The 26,096-nt window shown below is 35.9% G+C and overlaps 1 protein-coding gene across 6 annotated transcripts in view; it reads right to left on the bottom strand.

The window, feature by feature from the left end:
* Nucleotides 1-26,096, bottom strand: part of TECPR2 (tectonin beta-propeller repeat containing 2) — a 145,639-nt gene that overhangs the window by 88,720 nt on the left and 30,823 nt on the right. For all 6 annotated transcript variants that reach the window (XR_008915085.1, XM_056811227.1, XM_056811225.1 and 3 more), the window contains 4 exons: nucleotides 21,481-21,789; nucleotides 13,647-14,659; nucleotides 9,940-10,123; nucleotides 1,403-1,576 (listed from right to left, as the gene is read on the bottom strand). Coding sequence is in view for 5 of the 6 variants with exons in the window: in XM_056811227.1 (XP_056667205.1) it covers nucleotides 1,403-1,576; nucleotides 9,940-10,123; nucleotides 13,647-14,659; nucleotides 21,481-21,789 (1,680 nt within the window). In the remaining variant the exon portion in view is untranslated. The remainder of the gene's footprint in view (nucleotides 1-1,402; nucleotides 1,577-9,939; nucleotides 10,124-13,646; nucleotides 14,660-21,480; nucleotides 21,790-26,096) is intronic.

Here is a 26,096-nt window from a genome sequence, read left to right on the forward strand (position 1 = left end):
GAACAAATTGGGAATCAATTATTATTCACTGACAATCCAAGTGAGTAAATCATTTTTGTAGACTCAGCAATTTTAACTTAGTCAGACTGTCATTTATACAAGTCCATCAGGGTAGGTTGACTGGTGTTTCTTCCCATAATCCATCCCAGAGATTGCTATTATAGATATTGGGGGGGGGGGAGGTTGTTGCTGACAGTGTATTGTCATATAATGAGACAAGTCTCATTACTGTTTGTTCTTAATAAATAAGCCCTGTTATACAACCTCAAAAAAGTTAAAGGTTTCTCAGGATTATATGGATTGTCTCTTATTAGAAATAATTTCCCTTTGGGTTTTCTGGACATGAAATGGAACATTTTGTATGTTCAACATATGCCTTTAGAAAAGGAAAAAATTTTCTATTATTAATTTCAATTGTCTCTTTTTAGATTTGGTATGGGAATATAAATGATTTACACTAGATTTGTTATAAAAAGAAACACTTTAAATTAATCTAAATGATTTGCAAATTCAACTCAGTTCAACAAATATTTATATGCATTAAAATTGTTCATTGCTAGGTATATGATACAAGAGAGAAGGAGGAATATAGCATGTACACAAATAAGTATAGTATGAATTAGAATGTTGCAGAAGCAAAGAAGGAATCCTGTATAATATATTCTTTTTTTTGCCTTTACTTTTATTTATTTCCTGAGTAGAAGAGGGACAGGGAAGACTTAAAAGGGACAGGTAGCATCTAAACTAGACTTCTGAAAAAGGAGGATTTAATAGGCAGCATGGTGAAGTAAAAAAGCATCCTCAGTTTGCAGCCAAATGACCAGATTTAAAATCTTTCCTCTACTATGTTACTATGATAACCTATGACACCTGGAGCAAACTATTCAACTGCTCTGGGGCCTCAGTTTCCAAGAAAGTTGTTCTAGATATTTAAGATATCACCTAAAAATGGGGACAAAATATGATTCAGGCATGGAGATGGAGTAGTATATATCAATAGCAATAAACTATCAATATAGTAGAAAAGGAAAATGTAAACACCTCTTGACCAAAATTCATCTTCTAAAATCCTAGGTCCGTGTTGGCAGACCTATAGCATGTGTGCCAGCAGGGGCTGCTCCCCTTCCTCTCTCTATGAGCAACTGAGGACATTTCTCACATGACCCGCCCCTCTACACAGCAACCCAATTGGAACACTTCCTCCTTCCCCTGTCTGGGGTAAGGTGGGGGGCTCACATGAAAGGTGAAGGTTGTAGTTTGGGCACTCAGTCTTTAAAAGATTCATCATCACTGCCCTAGGTGAAGATCTCTCCTATATTCTCCAATCCTTTGATTTAACCTAAGAGTACTACTAATAAGTAAAGGTGTGACACAAAGATTATTCAATGAGAAGATTAATTACCTGTTTGCAAGTACAAATCTCCATTGGTCCTAATAATCCAAGCTGTGTCATCACTTAAAGCTACAAATACAGCTTGTGGAAGTGCCTCATACCAGTGTCGCTTTCCTTTGATAGTTACTTTCCCACAGGCAAATGCCTTATTAGATTTCTGTTCAATCTTCCAAAGAAGTGCACCTGTGAAAAATTAATTCATTAATAAAATATATTCAGCATATACTATATGCAACATCTTGTGGAAGATGCAAGAATGTATATGAGATCCTATCTTCAAAAACTTACAAATCTAGTAAGACATTATACAAATAGATACAACATAAGGAAGTATAAACTAGTGCTATGAGAGGTATATATTGCCTTATGAATTATTTTGAAAATTCTCAAGGTGACAAAAAGTGAGTATTTGCATATATGAAGTAGAACAAAAAAGATTGTATGTATAACTATAAATGTCTATCTCATGTAGCTCACTCTAAATAAATATATATTTACATATATTTATATGGAATTTATATTTTCCACATATTTATACTTATTTCCATATATATTGCTATGCATATTTCCAAAATTGGCCTGTTAATCTGTCCTGGGCATTAAAATTAATCCAATTTTTAAAAACTTTCCTTCTTTTTCCACTATCACTATTGACAACCCCTAATGTTGTTGGCAATTCCTTACAATTCTCAATTTTAAAAAAAGTTAAAAAAAAAGGATCCTATGACAGATAAACACAGTCAAGGAAAACAAACCCACACATTGGCTGTATCCAACAATGTTTCTTTCTGCACTGTGAGTCTATCACATCTCAGTCAAGAGATGGTAACAAATTCCAACATAGGTCATCTGGAGTCATGTTTGGACATTGCTTTGAGATTTCTTAAGTCTTTCAAAGTTGTTTTTCTTTATAAAGTAGGTATTGTAGAAATTTTTTTCTTATTTCTGCTCACTTCAGTCCACATTAGTTCATATAAGTCTCACCAAAATAATTTGAAATCCATCTCTTCAGTCATTTCTTAAAGCAAAATACTAATAAACCATAATTTGTTTAGCCATTTTCCCAAATGATAGAATTCCCCACCCCCTTTGGTATGGCACAAAGAGCTGCTGATTTTTTTTTTATCTAGGGCCCTTCCCTTTTTCTTTGATCTCTTTGGAGTATAAGCCAGTAGAAGTATTGCTGAAGCAAAGTATATGCATAATTCAGTGAGTTTTGGGGAACAGTTCCAAAATTATTTCCATTGGAAAAAGAAATTTATAATTCCACCATCAATGTTCCTCTCTAACAATGATCATTTTCCTTTTTAGTCATCCTTGCCAATCTGATGGGTGTGAAGTAGAACCTCAGGGTTGTTTTAATTTACATTTTTCTTATTATTGTAATGGAGCAAATTTTAATATGGCCAATGATAGTTTAATATAGCCATTGATTCATTTGTTGAGAACTGACTCTTCATATTCTCTGGCTATTTATCTATTTGGGAATGTCACTCTTGTATGTTCGAATAGATTTTCTATATATTTTGGATACTGGAGTTCACTCATGTTCACTGTTATGATCATCATAACTATTTATATTATTCCTCTCTTATTAAGTCATTGTCTTTTACAAAGAGAAAGGTGATGAAAAAGGAATGTGAACCAATCAGCAATATATAATTAGATTGATATGTTTCCTTTCCATTGATCTTCTTCTCTTCTTGCTGAGACCCTAATTACAGGTTCTTGTCTTTTCCCTTTTTTTCCCCTTTCAATTCCTCCCCTCCAAAGCTGAAGTTCTTGTATGTACATGTGTGTATGTGTTTAATTCTCTTTTGTTCAGGTCATCTGATGCTTGCCCCCCCCCCTTCTCCTTCACATTTTTTTAATTCCTTTCTACATTTTCCATATTCCTGTACATATTTTTCTTCTCGTATACTCCAATTATGAAAAATGGTAAGTTCCAGTCTTTTCTTTCTTTTCACATGATATTCATATATTTATATAAATATTATATTCCTTTTACATCTTTTTCTCTGCCCTCTTAAAACCTTTAGAACAAAACCAATCCACCACCCCCCCACGCCCCCAGGTCTTCTATTTGTTTTATACGATTCCCTTAATATCCTATGAAGATGTTATGGTACTGAAGGGACATTTGTTTTTTCTCCCCCTATTAGAATGTTAACACATCATCATATGTCCATTCCAATTTTTCAAATAAGTTTACCTGTCTATGTTTCATCTGAGTCTTGTGTTTATATTTCAAAGTTTCTGCTCAGTTGGAGTCTTTCCTTCAGGAATGTTTGAAAATCCTGAATTACCTTAAAGATCCATTTTCCCCCTAGAGGATAATATCCAGCTTTTTAGGTAAGTGATTCCTCCTTGTAAGTCTTGTGTCTTTTTTCTTTTTAACTCATACTTTTTGTCTGAGTATTGTAAAAATGGATTGGAATCCAGGATTTCAATCCCCACAAGCCTTTGCTCTACTTCCCCAGAATGCCTTGTAATCTCACCTGGGCCGAAATCGAGAAGGGATTTAACCTGATCGCACAGGCTTTTGGTCTCTCTTTTGGACTTCCATTTTGGGGCAGACATGGCTCTTTCCATAATGTAGGTGAGGTCTTGTCTAGGCCTCTGGCCTAGGCACGTGTTTTTTCTTACTTGTATATTCTTAAATTCTCAACCTTTAATAAACCTCATAAAATATAATACTCCTTACAGAGAGAAACTAATTTCTACCTGCCTCAGCCTCCCCTAAATTTTAAGTGTTACAGTATCAATTCTAAGAGAAGAGTGGCAAGGGCTAGGCAATTGAGGTTAAGTGGTTTGCCCAGAGTCACATAGCTAGGAAATATTTGAGGCCAGATACAAATTCATGTCCCCTCAACTCCAGGCCTGAAGCTCTATCCACTGTGAAATCTAACTGCATCCATCTTACGGCTTTTGAACTGTGGAATATTATATTCCAAGAGTGAATCTCATTTATAGTAGAAGCTGGCAAGTCTTAAGTGATCCTGACTGTGGTTCCTTGGAATTTAAACTCTCTTTTTAGATACTTGCAGCACCCTTAATGTGGAAGCTCTTTATTTTGACAATGCCATTTCTGAGATATTTCTTTTTAGGAGAGGATCAGTGAATTCCATGTTTAGAAATAAAAATTGCCTACCTAGTTCTAGTAAATTCAAGTAATTTTCATTCAGTATTACGTTCAATATAATGTCCAGTATTTTTCTATTTTCTTTTTTCCTTACTTCTTTTCTACTCTCTGTCTCTGAGTCTGATGATTCTCAAATGATCTCCATAACTTATTTCATTTTCTTCTGTTTTTCCTCTCAATCTTATGATTTCATTCTAAAATTTCTTGCAGTTTCATGTAATTGTTGATTTCTGTTTGTTCTGATCTGATTTTTATGAAGTCCATTACTTGGGTCAAGCTTACTGTGTTTTGTTCTAAGCTATTTATTCTTCTTTCATTCTTTCCAGAAGTTTTTATTTCATTTTTTTTATCTCTCCCTTTATTTCTTTCTGGCATTCGTGTGCTTCTTGAAGAAAATCCATTTTTTTCTTTGAGTATGTAGTTGTTGTAGAGTTATTCTCTTTTTCCTAGTTGGATTTTTGGATATCTATGGATCTATAGTAATTATTTATAATGATTTATTTGTTGTTTTCAATCATTTCAGTAGTGTCTGATGCTTTGTGGTGTTGTTTAGGGGCCTTTTTTAGCAAAGATACTTAAGTGGTTTCACATTTCCTTCTCCAGATGAGAAAACAAGCATGCAGAGTTAAGTGACTTGCCAGGATCACACGGCTAGAAAGTATCTGAAGTCAGATTTGAATTTAAGTCTTCCTGACTCCAGGCCAAGTGTTCTATCCACTGTGCCATAGCTGCCCAATAGTAATGGCTATCTTCTGCTTACTTAACTCTAGCTTTTGTTAATGATTTGGATTGGGTGGCATGGTAGGTCCTGTTTAGTTTTACCATGATTTCTTGGATTAACTTCTACCCTAATCTCCCACTTTTCAGAGTGTAACTACTCTAAGACTGTTGGTAGATTTTTAAATCCCCTGGATTTTGGAGGTTCAGAGTGCTGGATCTTCAAAACCTTCTATGGCATCTTAAGACAAAGTACCTCAGGACCAGTGGGCCTGAAATGTCCCTGACTTAAGTATTGTTATGTCCACTCCTTATAACTTCCAAGGTTTGTGCTATAGGTTTCCGGCTACTCTGGAATTTTCATATCAGAGAGCTCCATTCTGGTTGCCTCCAGATACAAAGCCTTCTAAGTTACAGGTATTCTCTGACCAGTGATGTTGTGAAACTCAAATGATAAAAAGGATGGAAAACACTTTGCAAATTATAAAGCATTATATAAATGCCAGTCATAACTATTACTATAGTCATCAGATCATTTCATTCCCTGAGTTTTCTACTGTACTCCTCCTGAACTCAAATGATATTTATAAAACAATATTGGGGTGTTCTGGTAAGTAGGGGAATGCATACCCACAAACTTTCAAATTTAATCTGTATTTTTAATATTTACAGTAGTCAACAAAATAATGACTCAAACTCTAATTTGCAGGAATTGCTCATTTCTGAGGCATAAATGCTCACACTAAATATTTAGCAATCTTAGCACTGGTTTCAACATACCCCTGCTTCTGGCCCCATCTCTGGTTTTGTTTTATAGTGTCCTGCTGCCTTGTGACATCACTTAATTCTAGTTGTTGTATTCTGGTTCTTAAAGACTGAATTTCATTCCTGGCTTTTTGGTCATCCTCCTTTTGATCTGATTTTCTTTGGAGGTCATCTTTCATAATCTTTACCTCATCTTTCATGTCCTTTGCTTCATCTTTCATCTTTCTTGCCTCATCTTTCATCTCCTTTGCCTCATTTTCCGGCTAGTTGATTTTGGCTTTCAAGACACTATTTTCTTGTTTTAGTTCAATTGCCTCTGCTTCCAGATGACATCTTAGTTTTTAAATTCTTTTCCCAATTGTCTTCAGCCTCTCTTAATTGTGTTTTGAATTGCATTTTGAGTTCTTCCAAAGCCTGGATCCAATTCGCTGGGATTCCTGATTTATCGTTTGCTGATCCCTCCTCCTGTGTTCTGTTTGTTCTTTGCTCATTGCCTGTACAGAAGCTGTCTATTGTAATTTCTTTCTTCTTTTTCTGTTGTTTGCTCATATTTACCCCTTCCTTGCTCCCCATATTTGTCTGTGCTCTTACTCCTCTAATTTTTTTGGTTTTGGGGGTTTCTGTCAGTCTCCCCTCTTGGAGCTTTGACAGAAGAGCTCACGGTGCAGTCTGTGGGAGAGGGGTGTTGGAATTTGAGCTTCCCTGTCCTCTGGAGGCTTTTGATTGGATTAAAGTCCAGCAGTCAGTGAGGGAGGGGTGTTGGAGCCTGGGCTTCCCTGAGCTCTGAAGACTTTTGATGGGATTAAGTTCATCTAGGTTGGGCTAGGTGTGCTGAGGCCAAAACCTCCTGGAAGGCTGGAGCAATATGGAGGGGACTCCGCAGCTCTGACCAGGCTGCCAGCTCTATGCTTCCTCTCCAGCTCCTTCCCAGCCACCTATGTTCGACGTTCTGAGCCTGGCACAGCCTTGCCCACCAGGTACACGCTCAAGACCAGCACCTTTGCTCGCCTAGAGGTTCCTACTGCCACTGGAGGCTTAGCGCTCTAGGTTGGGGGGGGGTAGTCCTCGGACCTTCCTTTTGCCTTCCCCTTACACCTGAGTGTTCTCGAATTCTGGCTTTTGGGGGCTTACATTTTGAATTGAGTCCAGCAGGAGGATTCCTTGGCTCTGTGCTCTTATTAGATTTGATTTTCAGTCCCCTAGGAGCATTCAGTTTGTGATTGGTAAGGAAGGGTATTCAGAGGTCTGAACTTCTGCTTCTAGGCCGCCATCTTGACTCCACCACCACCCCTTTGGTCCCCTATGCAAAGTCTTCCATCTAGTTTTCATGTGCTGGTGTTTATTTTTCTGGTGTGTCTACTCTCTTTCCTACTGTTTGTAGGCTTCTAAATGACTTTTTATGCAGCTTTGAGGCAAATGAAGCTATTTACTCTACTTTTTCATTTGATTTCTTGATCATTATTCAGTCTGGTATCATTTTTAGGGTTTTGTGGAGTGGGTATATAGGAGCTAGATGCCTCCAATCAAGCAGTCATCTTTGCCAGAAATCTACAGGAGTCAAGAGGCTATGAAATAACTTCTGGATGGGATTAAAACTAGATAGAAGAGATTGTGCTTAAACTAGGCCTTGAAGAATATTTAGAATTTTCACAGGTGGAGCCTGGGAGAAGAAGGCATTACTTTACATGATAACATGAGTAAGACACCAAGAGAAAAATAATGGCAGACAAGCAAGAGGTTTGGAGGGAAACTATACAGTTATCTGGTGAGTAGTTCAGTATAATTAGAGTGAAAGTTTTAGAAAAGTGAACATTTAGAAATCCAACTAGGAAAGTTGGTAGACTACACTGTGAAAAACCTTAACGGTCAAACCAAGGGATTAGAACAGGCAACTGAAGGCCACTTAACAATTTCTGTGAGTGACATGATCATAGATGTAGTTTAAGAAGATAAACAGTGCTGTGGTATGAAGAATGAATTAGAAGAAAAAAATAATTTAGAAAAAACTAATTAATGCAAACAAGACAAAAAAAAGGTAACATAATTCAATAAAACCAAATATTAGGGTCAGAAAGAAAATTATTAAAATATATAATCATATAAATACCAACACCTCTAATTTATTATTTTATTGTACTGAATTCTTATTGTTGTGATGACCAACCAAGATTTCAGAGTAATAATGATGGAAAAATACAACTCACCTTCTGATAGAGATGAAGGATTCAGAATACAGAATGAGACAAAGTTTTTGGACATGGCCAATATAGAAATTTGTTTTGATTGACTATATATTTTTGTGATGGATTTTATTTTTCATGTGTTCTTATTCAATGGGAAGGAGACATATGTGGTGAGATGGTGAGAAGGCAAATCTTCACTAAATAATATTTTGATTAAATTAAATTTATAAAATATTTTTAAAATAAATGATTATGCTAAAAACAAACAAAAAAAATTACTGAGAAGTCACTTTAGCCTCCAATTTATAAGTAAGAAAACTGAGGCATACCATGGAAACAAAGGTCACAAGAACTTTGTGGCACAGCTGAAAAGAAAGATTCCAATACTCTTCTGTTCCACTTTGTCCAATTTCTTTGTAATATGCTAGCTGAACTAAAATAAATACTGCATACATATCTATTTCTGTTTTATCTAACTCCCTACCTTATTCCCCTTGAGCAGTGAGAGAAGCTAACGTTAAAAAGACTAGATGAGGAAATTACTTCATGCAAATGGAAGTGGTAGTGGTGATTTAAAACCATTAGGGTATCATTCAGTCAATTTCTGCTCCAACACATGAAAGATAGTATCTTAGTGGCTTGAAAGAATTGATGTGACTTCAATATATAGTCAGGAAGTAGCTTAATTGCTCAGAGAATATAGTCCATTAACTATTTAAAAAGTAAGCATATTTATAAAAAAGAAGACAGAGCAGAAGCCAGCATGGAGTAGTGCAAATAAGGTTGGAAGTTTAAGAGTATGGATTTGAACTATAGCTCTGCTACTTATATTTGCTCTTTCTCTGCCCTTTGAATTCCTCAATTATAAAATTAGGAGATGAAACTAAAGGATCTTTAAGGCTTTTATTCAAGCCCAAATCCCATGATTTGATCTGAATATTATCCAAAATCTCATGAGATCTTAACATAGGCAAGAATTTGTGTAACCAGTAATCAAGAGATCATTCCAAAAATGGAAATGTATTTTAACATGGAATATACCACATTAAAAGACCCCATCACTGATGTTATATCTCCAGTTAAATCAACAATTTAAAGTTTTGGGGGAAAAAGGGCACTTATAGTAAAAAAATTCTTTCTAGGAGTTTGGCACAGCAAGCTCCTTTAAGGTACTAAGAATATAAATACTATTGAAAGTAAAAGAATCAGGCAAAAAATTGGGATTCTAGGCAAAACCTGGAAAGAATAAGGGAAATTCAAAATTGTAGAGCAAGTGAGTTTTATCAAATGAAGTATCATAACTCTCTACCATCTTTTTGCTACCCACTCTGCCACTTTACATGTCCCACTTTTCCTTTCTATCTCTTGCTCTGGGACCAATAATCAAATTAATATTACCATTCTTTCTGAAAAGGGCATGTGAGTTAACTCCCTCCTTGCTGCCACTCACCATCCCAGGCGCTTCCCAAACCAAAACACCCATCATTAGCCACAATGTTCTTATAAGATGCTATCTCCCTGCACTAGCTCTTTGAGTACCAAGTCTATCTGACTTTTCTGTTTATAACCTCAGAACAGTATAATGCCTGTGGCAGTATATGCTTAATAAATTATTTTTATTTCTTCCTTCTATCCTTTTTCATGTCACATATTCATGTTAGCATTAACAAAGTTAATAGTAGTATTTTCTATTAGATTAGCTAAAGAAAGCTGGCCGCCTGGAAGATGGGGATTCTAACCTGAAGGAGAGACTGCCACCTGCTGGACTGCATCTTCAAATTTCTGCCACCGTATTCCAGCACTAGGGAGACTGCTACAATACAGTCCACCTTTGTAGTCCAGGCACCAGACATACTTCTCTGAAACCACAAGGCTTAGGATTCCATAGCCAGGGCCAGAGTATCCCATCCAGCTTTCTGCAAACTAAGGAATAGTGGTTAGAACAGACTTGTATGGATTTGGATAAAGAAGACAGGGTAGACTATACAAGTAGGAATATTTTCAATAGGTAGTAATGCAAAAATATGCTTAAAATAATAAAAATCATATTAAAGCAGATCTTCCTGTCTTTGGGAAGCACTGCAACTAACATCTTTCTCCTTTAAAAAAAAACACTAGGAGTTCAGAAAATGATTACATTGCTCTGATTAAATGATTAAAATGCTCTGATTTTCATAATGCTTATAATCAGAGAATCCTTAATATTAATATAATCATAATATATTGAAAATAAAAATGCTAAAAAATAATACTTCAACTGTCTAGCCTTATGGAACAAATATGTTCTTTGAAAAATTAGTAATTAATTTGAGAATCTAGTCCAATGCCTACTTGATACAGGACTCCCATATACAATGGTTCATCTTTAGATTAAATGTGTACATGAAAGTAATGCACATATATGTATCTCAGAATGTTTCTCTCTACTTAAAAAACTTATCAGACAATGTCCCCCCAAAAATCCGAGGACATTTGGAATATTATCAAACAAACTTCCCAAAGCTCCTGATGAAAAAAATGAGACTGCAGAACAAGAAGAAACTTAAAAACGAAATCAGAAAAACCAATTTATAATTTTTCCAAGAGAGATACATTGCTGTCACAGATAACATTGAGCTAATGCTCATATTTGGCAGGGAACTCATTGAAAATTGAGTTTCATCTCTACCAAAACAAAAAATGCTCTTTCAACATAACCCAGCAAGTGATTATTCAGACTTTGCTTGAAGATTTTGAAGAGAGAAAAATTCATTATTTCCAAAGGTGGCACATTCCACTTCTGGATAGCCAAATGTGAGGAAGTGTTTCCTGACTTCAAGCTTAAATTTGCCTCTACCCTTCCTCAATGATGGGACCCAGAAGTGAAGACAATAATGCAAATATGTCTGATTAAGGCCAAGTACAGCAGGACTCAGATCTCACTAATCCTTGACATAATAACTCTCAATGCAGTCTAACATTACATTAACTTTGGGGAGCTGTCAAATCACATACTGACTGATTATTTTAGAAGTATTTAAGCAAAGACTGATTGACCACTTATCAAGATGTTATAGAGTATTTCAACTAACTCAAAGTCGTTATTTTTTCCCCCTTCAGTAATGCTTAATTTTTTCCCAATGACATGTAAAAACAATTTTTGGCATTTGAACATTTTGAGTTCCAAATTCTCTCCCTCCTTCCATGCCCCCTCTCCCTGAGGCAGTCAGCAATTTGATATTGATTATGCATGGGATAAAATAAAAAACATATTTCAATATTAAAGACATTCTAAATATGTGAAGAATGACTAAAAATTTTGCAGGCTGGTCAGCATTTTTATGGAGCTTTTTTACAACTTGAGCTAGATAAATATTTATAATTTATACCTTTGTAAAAGCAAAAAGGAAACTTCATCTATACTTAATTCCACGATGTGAATATTAACTTCTCTGAGATGAGTGTAAAGAGATACTGTTTTGGAATTTTATCTCAGGACAGATAAGTTATCCCTCAAACCCTCACTGATCACTCCACCAAAACCTCATTCAGGTAAAGAAAGGACCTTGGATATCTAGTAGGTCCTTATCCAGCTGCAAAAATTTACTAGATGGTGGGGAGAGAGCATACCAATCCTCTCAAGACTAAAATTGTAACTAAGTTTGAATATAATAATAGATTGATTACCAGATAATGCATTTTGACTAAAGAAACTCTCGAAACTATGTCCTAAGGCATGGAGAGGTTATGACTTTTGTCAGCATGAATAAAATCACAAATGAAATAATGATTCTTTTGAGGTTCATATGTTCAAATGTTTGAGGCTCATAAATTTCAAATGAGCAAATTTTCCAATAATTTTGTGGCAAATTTGAGAAAGAGTATACAGTTAGATTTCTACCATCATAATTCCCTACTGCAGCCCAGAGACAACACTCTAATCATACCATGAGAATAACACATGGTTAGTTTTGAAGTCAGCTGAATATTACATGGTAAAGAAAGCACATGATTGTTTTCCTCATTTTTCTACACAAAGAATAGCATCATAATAATAGTAAAAACTACTAATATTTGTATAGAGTCTTATAATCTACAAAGTTTTTCACCACATTATTTGATCTCTAAGATCCTACAAATTAAGTAGTATGGGTATTATTGTCCTCATAAAATGAGGAAACTAAAGATCAGGGAGATGAAATTACTTCCCTAAGGCAACACATCTAGTAAAAAGCAAAGATTTAAACCCAGGTCTTTTGATTGTAAGCCTAATCTTTCCTGCCATACAAGGAAATAGAATTAAAGTTTTGTGACTTTGTCACAAAAGTGCAGTGGTTTTTCTACTTTACCAGTGCCTCTCATCATTTCATTTGTTCATTATTCATTGTTCATTTGCACAGATAATAGATGAAGACAGGAAGAGTAGCATTAACAATATTAAAATCTTTCATATTTGGCTTTAGAACATAGTCACTTATGGTTGAATATGAGTGAGGCTGAAGTTTTCCACTTCAAACTAAATACTGAAGTCATACCATAAAAGTATGGATCAGAAGAAGCTAGAAAGTTATCCTGATCTCTTGTCCAGATGCCCTCAACATGAATCCCCAACCAGTTCTTCCATTCCCAATTACAATCTAGAAACAGACAGTATGATTCTTCAAACTAATGCAAAATTACATCAAAACAGCATACATCAAACAGAGTAATTCCCTTTTCCTCTAAAACAAGGGGAAAATTGAATAACTATTTTTTGTCTTCAGTTCAAGGTCCTGTTGGCCAAAATAAACAAACACATCCAGATTTTGTCAAGAAAGGATTTACTGAGCAATAACAATATCACTAAGTATTTGCAAACAAGGTTTGCTTTGGATAAACTGATATAAATAACTGAGAATGCTTTGTATTTACATATGGGCTATCACTTTAAATAAGGAAGAAAATTTGGGAGTTGCTTTAGCCAAAGTAATTCATCATCTGTTGGCCAACTTTCTGAGTACTGAATTATTAAAGATCACAGATCCCAAGCTGGAAGGAATCTTAAGAGGGCATCCAGTCCAACCTCATTATTTACAGATGAGGAAACTAAGACCCAGGGAGTATAAATGAACTGCTCAAGGATACACAAGTAATAAACATCAGAGGTTAGATCTGAGCTCAGGTCCTCTGATTGAAAAACGAGTGCTCTTTCCATTGTCTTATGAGCCTTTCTGAATTTAACTGGCTGGATCACAGCCTTTATAAGACTTTACTAGGTCTGTATACTACTGGAATAGCCTGTAAGAAGCCAGGATTCCTTCTATACTATAATGTGTCTTCAGCAGAAGACCTCACTTGAAGGTGGCCTTAACCAAAAAATAATTTATAAACATTTTAAGATAGATAAGTAGTATCTTTAAAATCCCATCATAATTCATCATTCCTCAAGCTCTAAAAATCTTTCATTAAGTGATTCGATTTTACCTACCTGATCTGATTTTAACAATACTGTTTCCTCAAGATTTGCCTTGGTCATATCCTGGAGAGAAAGACTAACACCAAGTTCAGCTACACTAGCTTCAGATGATGAATAAGGCAGCCCCCGAGCATAAATATCCTCTTCATCACTGGATGTTAACACTTGCTCTTGTAGAGACTGTTCAATCTTCACCTCATGTTTAATGGATGCTGAAGCAGACACTTGAGGAGTTGATTCTGCTCCAGATTTCCCCAACTCAAATTCAGAAACTTTTAATTTTTTCTGCTGATCAAGAACATTATCTTTTATGGGACCATGGTAGGAATCTGAACTGAAGTTTTCTGGGACCTTATTAATGGAAAAACATTCTGGAGTCCGCGGCATCTCCATCCAGTTTTCATCATTTCTTTTCCCAGGCAGAAACTCCTCAAAACTTGGTAGAGTACTGGGACTTAAAGGCACTGTTTGTGTATCTGTGAAGTTTTTTTCAGAAGTGCTTTCAGTATCTTGAATTATTAGTTCATGTTTTGTTTCATCTGCTTTTTGTAATTCAGTAAAATCAACTTGTTCTTCATTGGGAGACTCTTGACTATTTTGCTCATCATTTTCAAGAAAACATATGGGTTTGAGTTCTGGTATATCATCAGTTTCTGCATTTTCACTCAGTAGTACAGGGAGATTAGAATCTAAATTATCTATGTCCACTCCACTTTTATGGCTGCATTTTAGCATTTCATTTTTACTTTCATTTTCTTCATCTAATAAGTCTGGAGTAGATTCTGACACTTCAAGAACACTAAAGGTTTCAGAGTCATTCTCCTGTAAAGCACCATGCAATTCCCCACTGAAAATGCTCTGCTGATCAGGAGAAGTTGTACTCATCTGATCTAGACTGCTGCCTAGAAAACTCGAGGTCATGGAACATTGGTCTGTGGTCGTTGAGTGAGGACTTTCATCTGAAAACTGATGCTCATAACATGGAGTTCCTTCAAGGGAGTTAGGTGTTTTCCTGGTCCCACTTTCTAATTAAAAACAAGAAAATTATTTTTAATAAGTTATAAATATGAGAAATACTAAGAAACTGATTCAAAATAGAAATATCTGCTTTAAACAAAATGAGAAATAATTTATCATTCTAAATTTTAAAGTTAATCATTTGTTAAGGGAGAGAATCTAGAGCAGTGTACATTATCTTTGTTCAGAGAAGAAGAATGTGACTTGTGTCTCTGTCAACTTTTGACTTAAATTATTCTGTCCTGGGTAGTAATACCAATTGTCTCCATTTATTCCCATTTACAAACACATGCCTGTGTAATGAGATGCCCATTCTTCATCCTCTGAATGCCTTCAGGCTGAGAAAATGAGAATTGGCTTAATTAGTGATCCCAGAGGACAAAGTAGCTAAAAGTATTTATATGTTTATATATATACATATATATATAAGTATAAAGTATAGAATATATATACTATGTGGATAGTATATAAAAGTATAAAAGCACTTTAATGTTTGTAAAGTACTTTACATATATTATCTCATTTTATCTTTATAACAAACCTGGGAGGTAGGTGCTATTATAATTCCAATTTTTACAGGCAGAAGTTAAGTGACTTGCCTTGTTGACTTTGGTTGTAATGCTCTATCCACATCACCAGCTTACTGCATTACTAGGCATAAAAATAGAAAAGCAAGCCAGTCCCTGCTCTCAAGGAGATCACAATCTAATGGAGGAAAAAATATACAGGGAAGGTTTCAGTTGCAAAATTGCAATTCTGGCAAGTTATTAGGAAGACAGGACACACTAGTACTCTTCCTGGGTCAAAGATGACAGTAGCATTTTGTGGCATATACATTATTTCCTAAATAGGATATTGGAAGGAACTAGAGAGTTCAATTTGATAAGCTTGTGAATGCCTAGCTCATTCTTGGTAGATTTCTTTGACATACCATGCTCCTAGTAATGTGTAACATGCAAGGGCAAAAGCCTTTTCAGTTTTCTAAAATTTCCACACTTAACATTTGCAAAACATTTCATTTGATATTTAAGCTTTTAAAAAGCTAAAAAAAATAAAAACCTTTGAGAATAGGATAAAGATCTCTTTCTTTTCTTTAGAACATTTTCTGATACTCAAGCCCAGAACTATCATATGACTATGTTTAAACATCCTCAGTGGTAGCCTACCGGCTACCAAATAAAAGTCAACTCCTTTCACTTTGCATTCAAAGCTCTGTATAATCCAGTATTGTCCTATCTAATCTCACATTACTTACCTCTGTATAGTCTATATTCCAACAAAATTCCATTACCAAATTCCATTACTTGAACACATTCTGTAACTGCCCACTTCTCTGCCTTTCCTTATTCTTTTCTATTCCAGAGATGAAATATGAGGTACTGAAGAAGGGGATGCCTGATTTTGGCAGGCCCTAAAAGCCAGGTAAAAGAGTATTAAATTCGCCCAAAAAGAGACCAAGCAAAAAAGATTTAAATGTGTGTTGTTGAAGATAAAGGAAAATATAAAATTAGGCTAAGATATGGTCCTTGCCCTAGGAAAGGTTACCACAATTAGGAAAGTAAGGCACAAATAAAGATAACTATAATGCAATGATATATAAGTATACAGAAAGGCTCCCCTAAAGATCAATGTGATATCCAGAATTAGAAACTAATAACTGAATAGGGATATCAGGAAAGGGTTTGGCATGGGACCCTGGGTTTTCCTTGTATACTCCAAACCATAGAAGTAGTTCAGGTCAAACAGAAAGCAGAAAATTTGCTTTCTTGTATTCTTGTAATGCTGAAGAAAAGGTGACCCTGGGCATCAGAGATCCATGATAAGGACAAACCCCTAAGAGAAATATTCCTCTTGTATTCTCCCCTAGATCATGAGATGGACACAAATATATACCTCCCATTATGCTCTGATACCATTGGGTGGTGTCCTAGTCACCCCCTGTGTCTTTGGGACACAAGCCCTGGTCAGATGACAAACATCCCCTACTCCTGCCTACCCTCATTCATCATCCTTTCTCTAGTAAAAGGGTAAATAAAGCTCAGAACACATCTCCTCGAGGACGCAGCGCTCCATCTGCACTGTTCTCCCGGACACTTCAACATGAATTCCAAATTAATAAATTTCCCTTTTTATTTCTAAGCTAAGTTTTGGAATCTTGAATTCCTTCAAAGGGTACCTGTTATGAACCTGGGGTTCACTACAAGTTCCCCCACAACAGATTCATGGGAGAAGATATATTTGAATTTAGCTTTAAAGAATAAATGGGGTGGGGGAAACATAGCCAAGATGGCAGAGAAGGTACAGAGCCTCAGCTGATCTCTACCAAATTACCCTGCAAAAAACTATGATATGATGCCTTAGAACAAATTCTGGAGCAACATAACCCACAAAAACACAAGATGAAGTAATTTTCCAACACAAAACAACATAGAAGGCTGACAGGGTAGATCCAGTGCACTGGGGTAGAGGTGGAGTAAAAGCCCTTGAGTGCAGCTAAAGCAGAAGCAAAGGCTTGTGTAGCTCTCAGCCACAGACGGTAAAGAGGGGGGTGCCTTTGCTGGCTCTGGGTACAGGGCTCTTGTCACATTGCCCATCCACAGAACTAGGTCACAATCTGGTGGCATGATCTCGGGGTGAGGAGTAACATTAGCAGATACCACTGCTTGTGACCAGAGAGAGCAAGGGACCCTGATCACAGTTCCAAAGCAGAAAAGAGGACTTGAGGTTACTCACAGATCAGAATACAGACCAGGAGAGTATTAAACATACCTCTCCTTACATTATACCATCTTGGAAGAACTGAAAGCAAATCGATCCCCAGAATGGAAGGAAAAAAAAAAAAGGAAGAAGATGTGAATATCTCATTTAAAAAACAACTGACCTGGAAAATAAATCCAGGAGATATAACCTAAGAATTTTTGGACTACATGAAAGCCATGATTATAAAAAGAGCTTAGACATCATCTTTCAAAAAAATTATCAAGGAGCAGAATGGCTGAACAAAATATGGTATCTGATGGTTATGGAATAGTATTGTGCTGAAAGGAATGATGAACTGGAGGAATTCCATGTAAACTAGAAAGACCTCCAAGAACTGATGCAGAGCAAAATGAGCAGAATCAGGAGAACATTATACACAGATACTGATACACTGTGGCACAATTGAATATAATGGACTTCTCTACTAGCAGCAATGCAATGATCCAGGACCATCCAGAGGGATTTATAAGAAAGAACACTATTCACACCCAGAGAAAGAACTGTGGGAGTAGAAACACAGAAGAAAAACATGTGATTGATCACATGGTTCAATGGGCATATGACTGGGGATTTTGACTTTAAATGATCACTCTATTGCAAATATTAATGATATGGAAATAGGTTTTGAACCATGATACATGTAACAACCCAGTGTAATTGCTCATCAGCTCTAGGAAGGGGGAGGAAAGGGGAGGGAATCATGAATCCTATAACCATGGAAAATATTCTTAATTAATTTTTTAAAAAATTATCAAGGAAAATTGTCCTGATATTATAGAACTAGAGGGTAAAATAGAAATAGAAAGAATCTACGTTATCATCTCCTGAAAGAGATTCCAAAAGGATAACTCTCAGCAATATAACCAAATTCTAGAACTCCCAGTTCAAGAAGAAAATATTGCAAGCAGTCAAAAAGGACCATTCAAATATTATAGAGCCACAATCAGGATAATACAAGATTTAGCAGCTTCTACATTAAAGGATCAGCAGGAATGGAGTATGATATTCCACAGGGTAAAGGAGCTAGGATTTCATCCAAGAATCACTTCTCCAGCAAACTGAGCACAATCCTTCAGGGGAAAAAATGGGTATTCAATGAAATAGAGGGCTTTCAAACATTCCTGATGAAAAGATCAGAAATGAATGAAAAATTTGACTCTCAAATACAAGACTCAAGAGAATCATAAAAAAGTAAAACAGGAAAGAGAAATTAAAAGACATTCAATAAAATTAAATTGTTTATATCCCCTCATAAGGAAATGATTCTTATAATGCCAAAGAACTTCATTATTAGGGCAGTTAGAAGAAGTATACATAGACAGAGGATGAGGGTATTAGTTAAATATGATGGGATGACATAAAAAATTAACTAAATTAAGGCATAAAAAAGAGGAATGCACTGGGAGGAGGGAGAAGAGAAAAATTAAATGGGCTAAATTATTGCCCATAAAAGAGGCATGAAAGAGCTTTTATAGTAGAGGCTAAGATGGGGGAGGTGGGGAGGGAAGCACATGAACCTTATTCTCACTGGAATTGGTTCAATGAGGGAAGAACATACACAAGCAATTGGGTATAAAGAAAGCTATCTTACCCTACAGGAAAGCAGGAGGGAAGGGAATAAGAGAATGAGGGGTGAGGCTGATAAAAGAGGGCAAATTTGGGGAGGTAGGGGTCAGAACCTAACCAGAGGGAAACAGGATAGAGTGTAATACACAATCATTACAATGGTGCAAAATTTTTTTAACAAGTCTCTCTAATAAAGGTCTCATTTTGGGGGCAACTGGGTAGCACAGTAGATTGAGAGCCAGGCCTAAAAACAGGAGGTGTTGGGTTCAAATCTAGTCTCACACACTTCCTAGGTATGACCTGGACAAGTCACTAAATCCCATTGCCTAGCCCTAATCACTCTTTTGCCTTAGAACCAATACACAGTATTGATTCTAAGATGTAAGGTAAGGGTTTCAAATAAATAAATAAAGGCCCCAAGTACATAGAAAAATATATTAATACAAGTCATTCCCCAATTGATAAATGGTCAAAAGATATGAACAGGCAGTACTCAGACAAAGTAATTAAAGCTCTCTATAGTACTGCAAAAAAAAAAAAAGTCTAAGTCACTATTAACTAGAGAAATGCAAAGTAAAACAACTCTGAGGTACAACCCCATACCTATTAGATTGACTATTATAACAGAAAAGGAAAATGACAAAATTTGGAGGAGATGTAGGAAAACTGGGACATGAATATATTGTTGGGGGAATTGTAAACTGACTCAACCATTCTGGAGAGCAATTTGGAACTATGCCCAAAGGACAATAAAAGTACTATATTAGGGGCAGTTGGGTGGCTCAGTGGATTGATTGAGAGCCAGGCCCAGAGATGAGAGGTCCTGGATTCAAATATGGTCTCAGACACTTCCTAGCTGTGTCACCCTGGGCAAGTAACTTTATCCCCCATTACCTAGCCCTTAACACTCTTCTTCCTTGGAACCAAACACAATATTGATTCTAAGACGGAAGGTAAAGGTTAAAAAAAAAAAAAGTACATACCCTTTGACCTGGCAATGCCATTACTAAATTTGTATCCCAGAGAGATTAAAAAACAAAAAAGGGAAAGACAAAATATACAAAACTATTTAAAGCAGCTCTTTTTGTGAGGAAGGGAAAAGAATTGGAAAGTGAGGTGATACCCATCAATTGGGGAATGGCTGAGTAAGTTGTAGTATATGATTGTAATGGAATACTGTGGTGCTATAAGAAATGGCTAACAGGTCAGAAAAAGCTGTAAAGTCTTACACAAACTGAAGCAGAGTAAAATAAACAAAACCAGGAGAACACTGCACAGTGACAGGAATATTATACAATGAACAACTTGAATAATAGCTATTTTCTGGAATGTAATGATCCAAAACTATCCCAGAGGGTTCATGATAAAAAAAAATACCATCTGCTTCCAGAGAAAAAGAACTAATAGTCTCTGAATTTAGATCAAAGCAAACTTTTTTCACTTCTTAATTTTTTTAATTTGAATTCTTCCACAGAAGAAGTAATATGGGAAAATATTTTTATATGATTGCATATATAAAATCTATATAAGGTTGCCTACCATCTCAAATGGATAGGGGATTGTGGGGAAGGGAGGGAAGGAGAATTTGAGAAAATGTTGGAAATTGTTGTTACATGTAATTGAGGAAAAATAAAATAAAATTTAAGTTAAAAAATAAAAAGAATAAATGGGAATTCAATAAGGGAAGAGGAGGTAAGGCAGTATTCTTCTCCAGTGATTAGCACAAGGCTTTGTATACAATCGCATAGGATAAATGTTTACTGAATGAATGGATGGATTTAAAAAAAAAAACCTAAAAGTCAGATATGCTGATCAACTCATTTGCCAATAAAATTATTCAACAAAAAACGTTATCTTCCATATGTGTGAAAACAATGCATTTCTCCAAGCATTATTTGTTAAAGACATAGATCATTTTCTTTTCCTCCCCCCCACCCCCCATAGCCGACGCGTAAGTCCACTGGGCATTAGATGTTTTCTTGATTTGAACCCATTGCTTTGTTGATAGTATTTGCATTAGAGTGTTCATTTAGAGTCTATCCTCTGTCATGTCCCCTCAACCTCTGTATTCAGGCAGTTGCTTTTTCTCGGTGTTTCCACTCCCATAGTTTATCCTTTGCTTATGAATGGTGTTTTTTTCTCCTGGATCCCTGCAAGTTGTTCAGGGACATTACACCGCCACTAATGGAGAAGTCCATTACGTTCGATTATACCACAGTGTATTAGTCTCTGTGTACAATGTTCTCCTGGTTCTGCTCCTCTCGCTCTGCATCACTTCCTGGAGGTTGTTCCAGTCTCCATGGAACTCCTCCACTTTATTATTCCTTTTAGCACAATAGTACTCCATCACCAACATATACCACAGTTTGTTCAGCCATTCCCCAATTGATGGGCATCCCCTCGGAAAACAATGCATTTCTAAAGGAGACCTTTGAGCAGTTAATTTTGTTATGAATGAGAAGATTCAGAATATAGATTTTGTAAGAAATGCTACATACAATACCTTGCTTTTTCTTTTTCTTTTTCACTTTAATGGGTTTCACAATCAACTCTTGGTCAAAATCTTCACAGCTAATTACGCTGAACCTGTGAGAAGGCTGGCCTTCTTTCAATATTTCAGAGGACCCTTGGTCTCCAGATGTCAGGAAACTGGAACTGCTGTCTATAGAATTCACAGAACTACTCCGACTTCTTGATTCACTGGTAATGGAAGATCCTCTGTTTCTGGTTTCATTACTAAAGGTCCCTAATTTATCCAAACTTTGCAGGTGGATTTTCTCAGGACATCCCAAGGTTTCTACACCATCTCTACCTACAAAAGAAGAGTAACTTTTTGTTAATGGGAGAGAAATCACCTATTTTATTTCAACTTGTTCTCAAAACACCAGGTAGCAAAGATACAGTTTTAGGGACAGAAGCATAGTAAAGAATTTGAAATTCTGTTCTTGAGTCATGGGAGGTAGCAACATGGGAAGAATTAAATCAATGAAAGACTTAATGGCACAATACCTCTCCAAAGGTTACAAGAAAAGTTTTTGTTTCTCTGGAAACTAATTTGTCAAAAGTAGGAAAAGGACTCATTCCTATTAAAAATTGATTAAAAATAAGAGGAAAGCCCTAATTGCAGATCATAGTTTCTCACTTTAAATTTACTTATTAGGAAAATGTGTATTTTGAATTAAGAAAAAATCTAGGATAGCTTGGAGATAAAAAAAAAACAATTTAATCTATTTTTGGATCCTGGTGTAATTAAACTGTACTTATTTATATAGTATAGAACTATAAACAATTCAAAAGGCATTTGAAAAATGTAATTCTAATTAAGAGAAGCCACTTGAAATAGGAAGGAACACAAGATATGAAGTCAGAAATCTGGTATCGACTTATAGTTTAACACCTTACATGTTGTACAATGAGTGGACAAGTTCATTAACCAATGTGAGTCATGGTTTTCTTATTTGAAAAATAATGATAATCATTCTTAAGACACACAATCATAGGATTATTGTGAAGAAACTGCTTTTGTAAAATGAAAATTGCTATGTAAGCTATAAAACAATTCTTTTGTAGCCATTTATTTATAGCAAGAGTAATTTTCAGAAGGAAAACCATCAAACCTAATAAAGATTATAAATTCAGCTTGATTTTAAAAACATACATTGAGAAGCTATTACATTAAAATACTACATAAAATCCTACATATCCTTCAAGACAGCTCAAAGGAGCAGCTAGATAACTCAGTGGATAGAAAGTCAGACCTGGAGACAATAGGTCCAGGGTTCAAATCTTGCCTCAGATACTTCCTACCTGTGTGACTGAGCAAGTCAGTTAACCCCAACTGCATGGCCCTTACTGCTCTGCTGCCTTGGAAATGATACTTAGTATTGATTATAAGACAGAAGGTAAAGGTTTAAATTTCTTTTAAACTTCCTCACGTTATGGAATCTCAGAGCTAGAAGGAACCTCCGAGATCATCTAACCCAAGTCATACATAAAGAGAAATTATTTCTACAACATCCTAATAATTGAACATCACAGAAATTTTACAGAGGTTCCTTTTTATGAAGCCTAGCTGATTCCCAAAAGTTTGAGTAACTTTTTCTTTCTCAGACATGTCATAAAACTTTGTTTGTACCTCTCTTTTGGTACTTAATTTATATCCTGGGTTCTCTCCTGGTTTTCCTACCTGTCTGAGTGATCCTCAGGTTCCTTTGCTGGTTCATTACCTATATCAAGCCCACTATATGTGTACATCAAGGTTGTATCCTGTGTCCTCTTGTCTATTCTCTGTTCTCTATATACTCTCTCATTTGGGGAACCTTTTCAGTTCCCATGGCCTCAAATATCATTATTTATGCAGATGACTACGACTACTAATATTACCACAAACACACCCCACCTCCAACTCTAGTCCATCACCTGAGTTCCAACTGCCTGCTAAACATTTCCAAATGGATATTCTATAGATATCTTAAACTCAATATGCCCAAAAGAGAACTTATTAACTTCCCCCCCAGACCCACTCCTTTCCAAACCTCCCTATTACTGTCAAGGGTAGCAGCATGGCTCTTCTGGGCACTGGGGCCCATAATTATCAAGTATTCTTGCCTCCTCATTCTCATTCACTACATACATCTAATTAGTTGTCAAACTTATGCCTGCAGGATATTTGCCACAGGTAAGCAGACCAGATTCAGGTGCTATAGCCTTTGGATCCCTTGGCCACAGAATAATTGAATCACAAACTATTAGAACTCAAAGGGACCTGAAAGATGATACAATTTAGTCCCTTCATTTTATAGAAAACTGAAGATTAGCAAGAAGATTAAACCCAAGTCTCCTGACTCCTAATCCAGGGCTTTTTCTACAATACCATGTCTCTCTTCTCATATTGCATTTAATGTGATACTCTCTACATGTTGTTGTCTTAATCAAATTTATTTTCCTTTTAACTTTAAATTTTCCCAAACTATCTGAATGGTAAATATTTAGAATACATGAGTGGCATGATTTTCAATATTCATATTGGTTATGGTTGTTTTCTACATTTTAATATTAGAGTAAAATGTAAAGATGCAGTTGGATTATACTAATTTATCCATTTAAAGAAACAAATAAAAAATTTAACGCTCAAGGTTTTCCTTTATAGTGTTGTAAAGGATTAGCAGGGCAAGGGCTGGGTCAACATTCCGAGAAGATTGAAAAGAAGAGAGGCTGTTGGGACTGACTGTTGTCTCTCTGAAAGAAGACAGAGAGGGAGTGGAGTTGGCTCTCTCTGAAGGAAAAGAATTTGAAGCTGCCAGGAAATTGGACCATCTTGAAGGAGTGGTTGAGTGAATGATTACCTCAAACTGGTGGACAGTGTGTGGGTTAATCATCATTCCCCTTCTAATCCTGTGTGGACCTACAGAGCTGTCACTGGGATTTCTACTTGATCAAAAAAAGGACTCTTGTGTTGTGAGATTTCTTTGGGCCCTTTGTCCTTGCCTCAAACAATCTTCCCTTAACTTTAATTCATTAGCTAGTTTAGTATAATTATAGAAAGTTTAGGATTTTAATATCTAATGTGGGTTAGAAGTAAGTTAGTCCCTGATTCCCTTCCCTTCCTTTTTTCCTTTAGTTAAATAAACCTTTTGTTTTATATGTATAGCTAGTTTGAACCCTTCTTTTAACCCACCCTATAACAATAGTCAAAGGTGATGGTGGTGTTATCTGTGATTAACTTTTCACCAAAATAAGGACTTTTATAAGTTACTGAAATTTGTATATGGGTGCAATGTATCATACACATTTTTGACCATGATTTCTGTTCCAACCTTTTAGCAAAACAACACCGCCCTCTGAGTATTCGTTTATGCTGAGAAGAGTAATAAGGCTAACAGCAGTCTTGAGGTCAAAGGCAAAAGAAGAGGAAAAGGAAGAGGTGAGTTATAGAATTTAGATCTGGATGGGACTTCAGAGATCATGTAATCAAAACTCTCCTCATTTTAATATGAGAGAGACCAATAAAACTTAAGGATGCTACCCAATGATGTGTCGGTTCCTGTCTAGATACCTATCACAGGAATAAATCAGCTACTATGGTCACCAATTTGATGACTATGGATGTGTGAAAGCAAAATTCACTCCTAAAAATCTTATTCTCTGCTTTATAAAAAAATTACTGGAATTTGGTCTTCCAAATATCTGAAAAAAATATCTGAATGAACAGGGAACAACAAGCTGTACTTTTCAGAGTAATGGAATTACTCTTTATGTACAATTAATGGAATTGGAGCCATTGGACCAGAATTCAAATCCCAACTCTGCTACTTACAACCCAGGTGACTTTGGGCAAATTACTTGATTTTTCTGAGCCTCAGTTTCTTCATCTGTAAAATGAGAGGGTTGGACTAGATGATTTCTTAAGGTCCTTTCCAGCTCTAACCCTATAATCCTATGACCCTAAGGAGAGATAGAAGAATAAACTTACTGAGAGAGATTATAGGGAAAGAAGAAGGATATAGGAAGGGCATATACAGAGAAAGTGTCTACAGGTAAAAAAAAAGTACCAAAATACAATGAGGGGAGGGGAGAGTCCTGCTTACCTTCTCAAAGAGGGTCTCAGTGGTCAAATAAAAGATACAAAACATCACAATCATCAAAGAATTTCAGAGTTGGAGGGGAAAGGGCCTTAGAAAACATCTTGTCCAAAATCTTCACTGATATCTTTTAGTACCAGGGACATTTTCTTGGCCTTGTGCCCTTTAACATTTTTATCAATGACAAAATTTTCACATGACATAAGCATGGAATGAATTGCTAACATACTACATAACAGAGTGGAGATACAGAAAGATCTTGATAGGATAAAACATTTGGCTGACTCTAATCAGGAAAATTTTAATATGGATTCAATGTAAAATTTTATATTTGTGTTAACAAATTGATTTCAAGAGTACAAGATAGGAGAGGTAGGGCTAAGTTGTAGTTCATTTGAAAGAGATCAGAGATGATTAGAAATTCACTACAAGTCAACGTGTAAATGGTATCCAAAAAACCCAATGAGATTTTCTACTGCATTAAAAGAGGCATAACTTCCCGAGGAATAATGACATGACAGCCTTGTCATATTCTATC

The sequence above is a fragment of the Monodelphis domestica genome, chromosome 1 (genome assembly GCF_027887165.1).
Source record: "Monodelphis domestica isolate mMonDom1 chromosome 1, mMonDom1.pri, whole genome shotgun sequence".
NCBI classification, from domain to species: Eukaryota; Metazoa; Chordata; class Mammalia; order Didelphimorphia; family Didelphidae; genus Monodelphis; species Monodelphis domestica.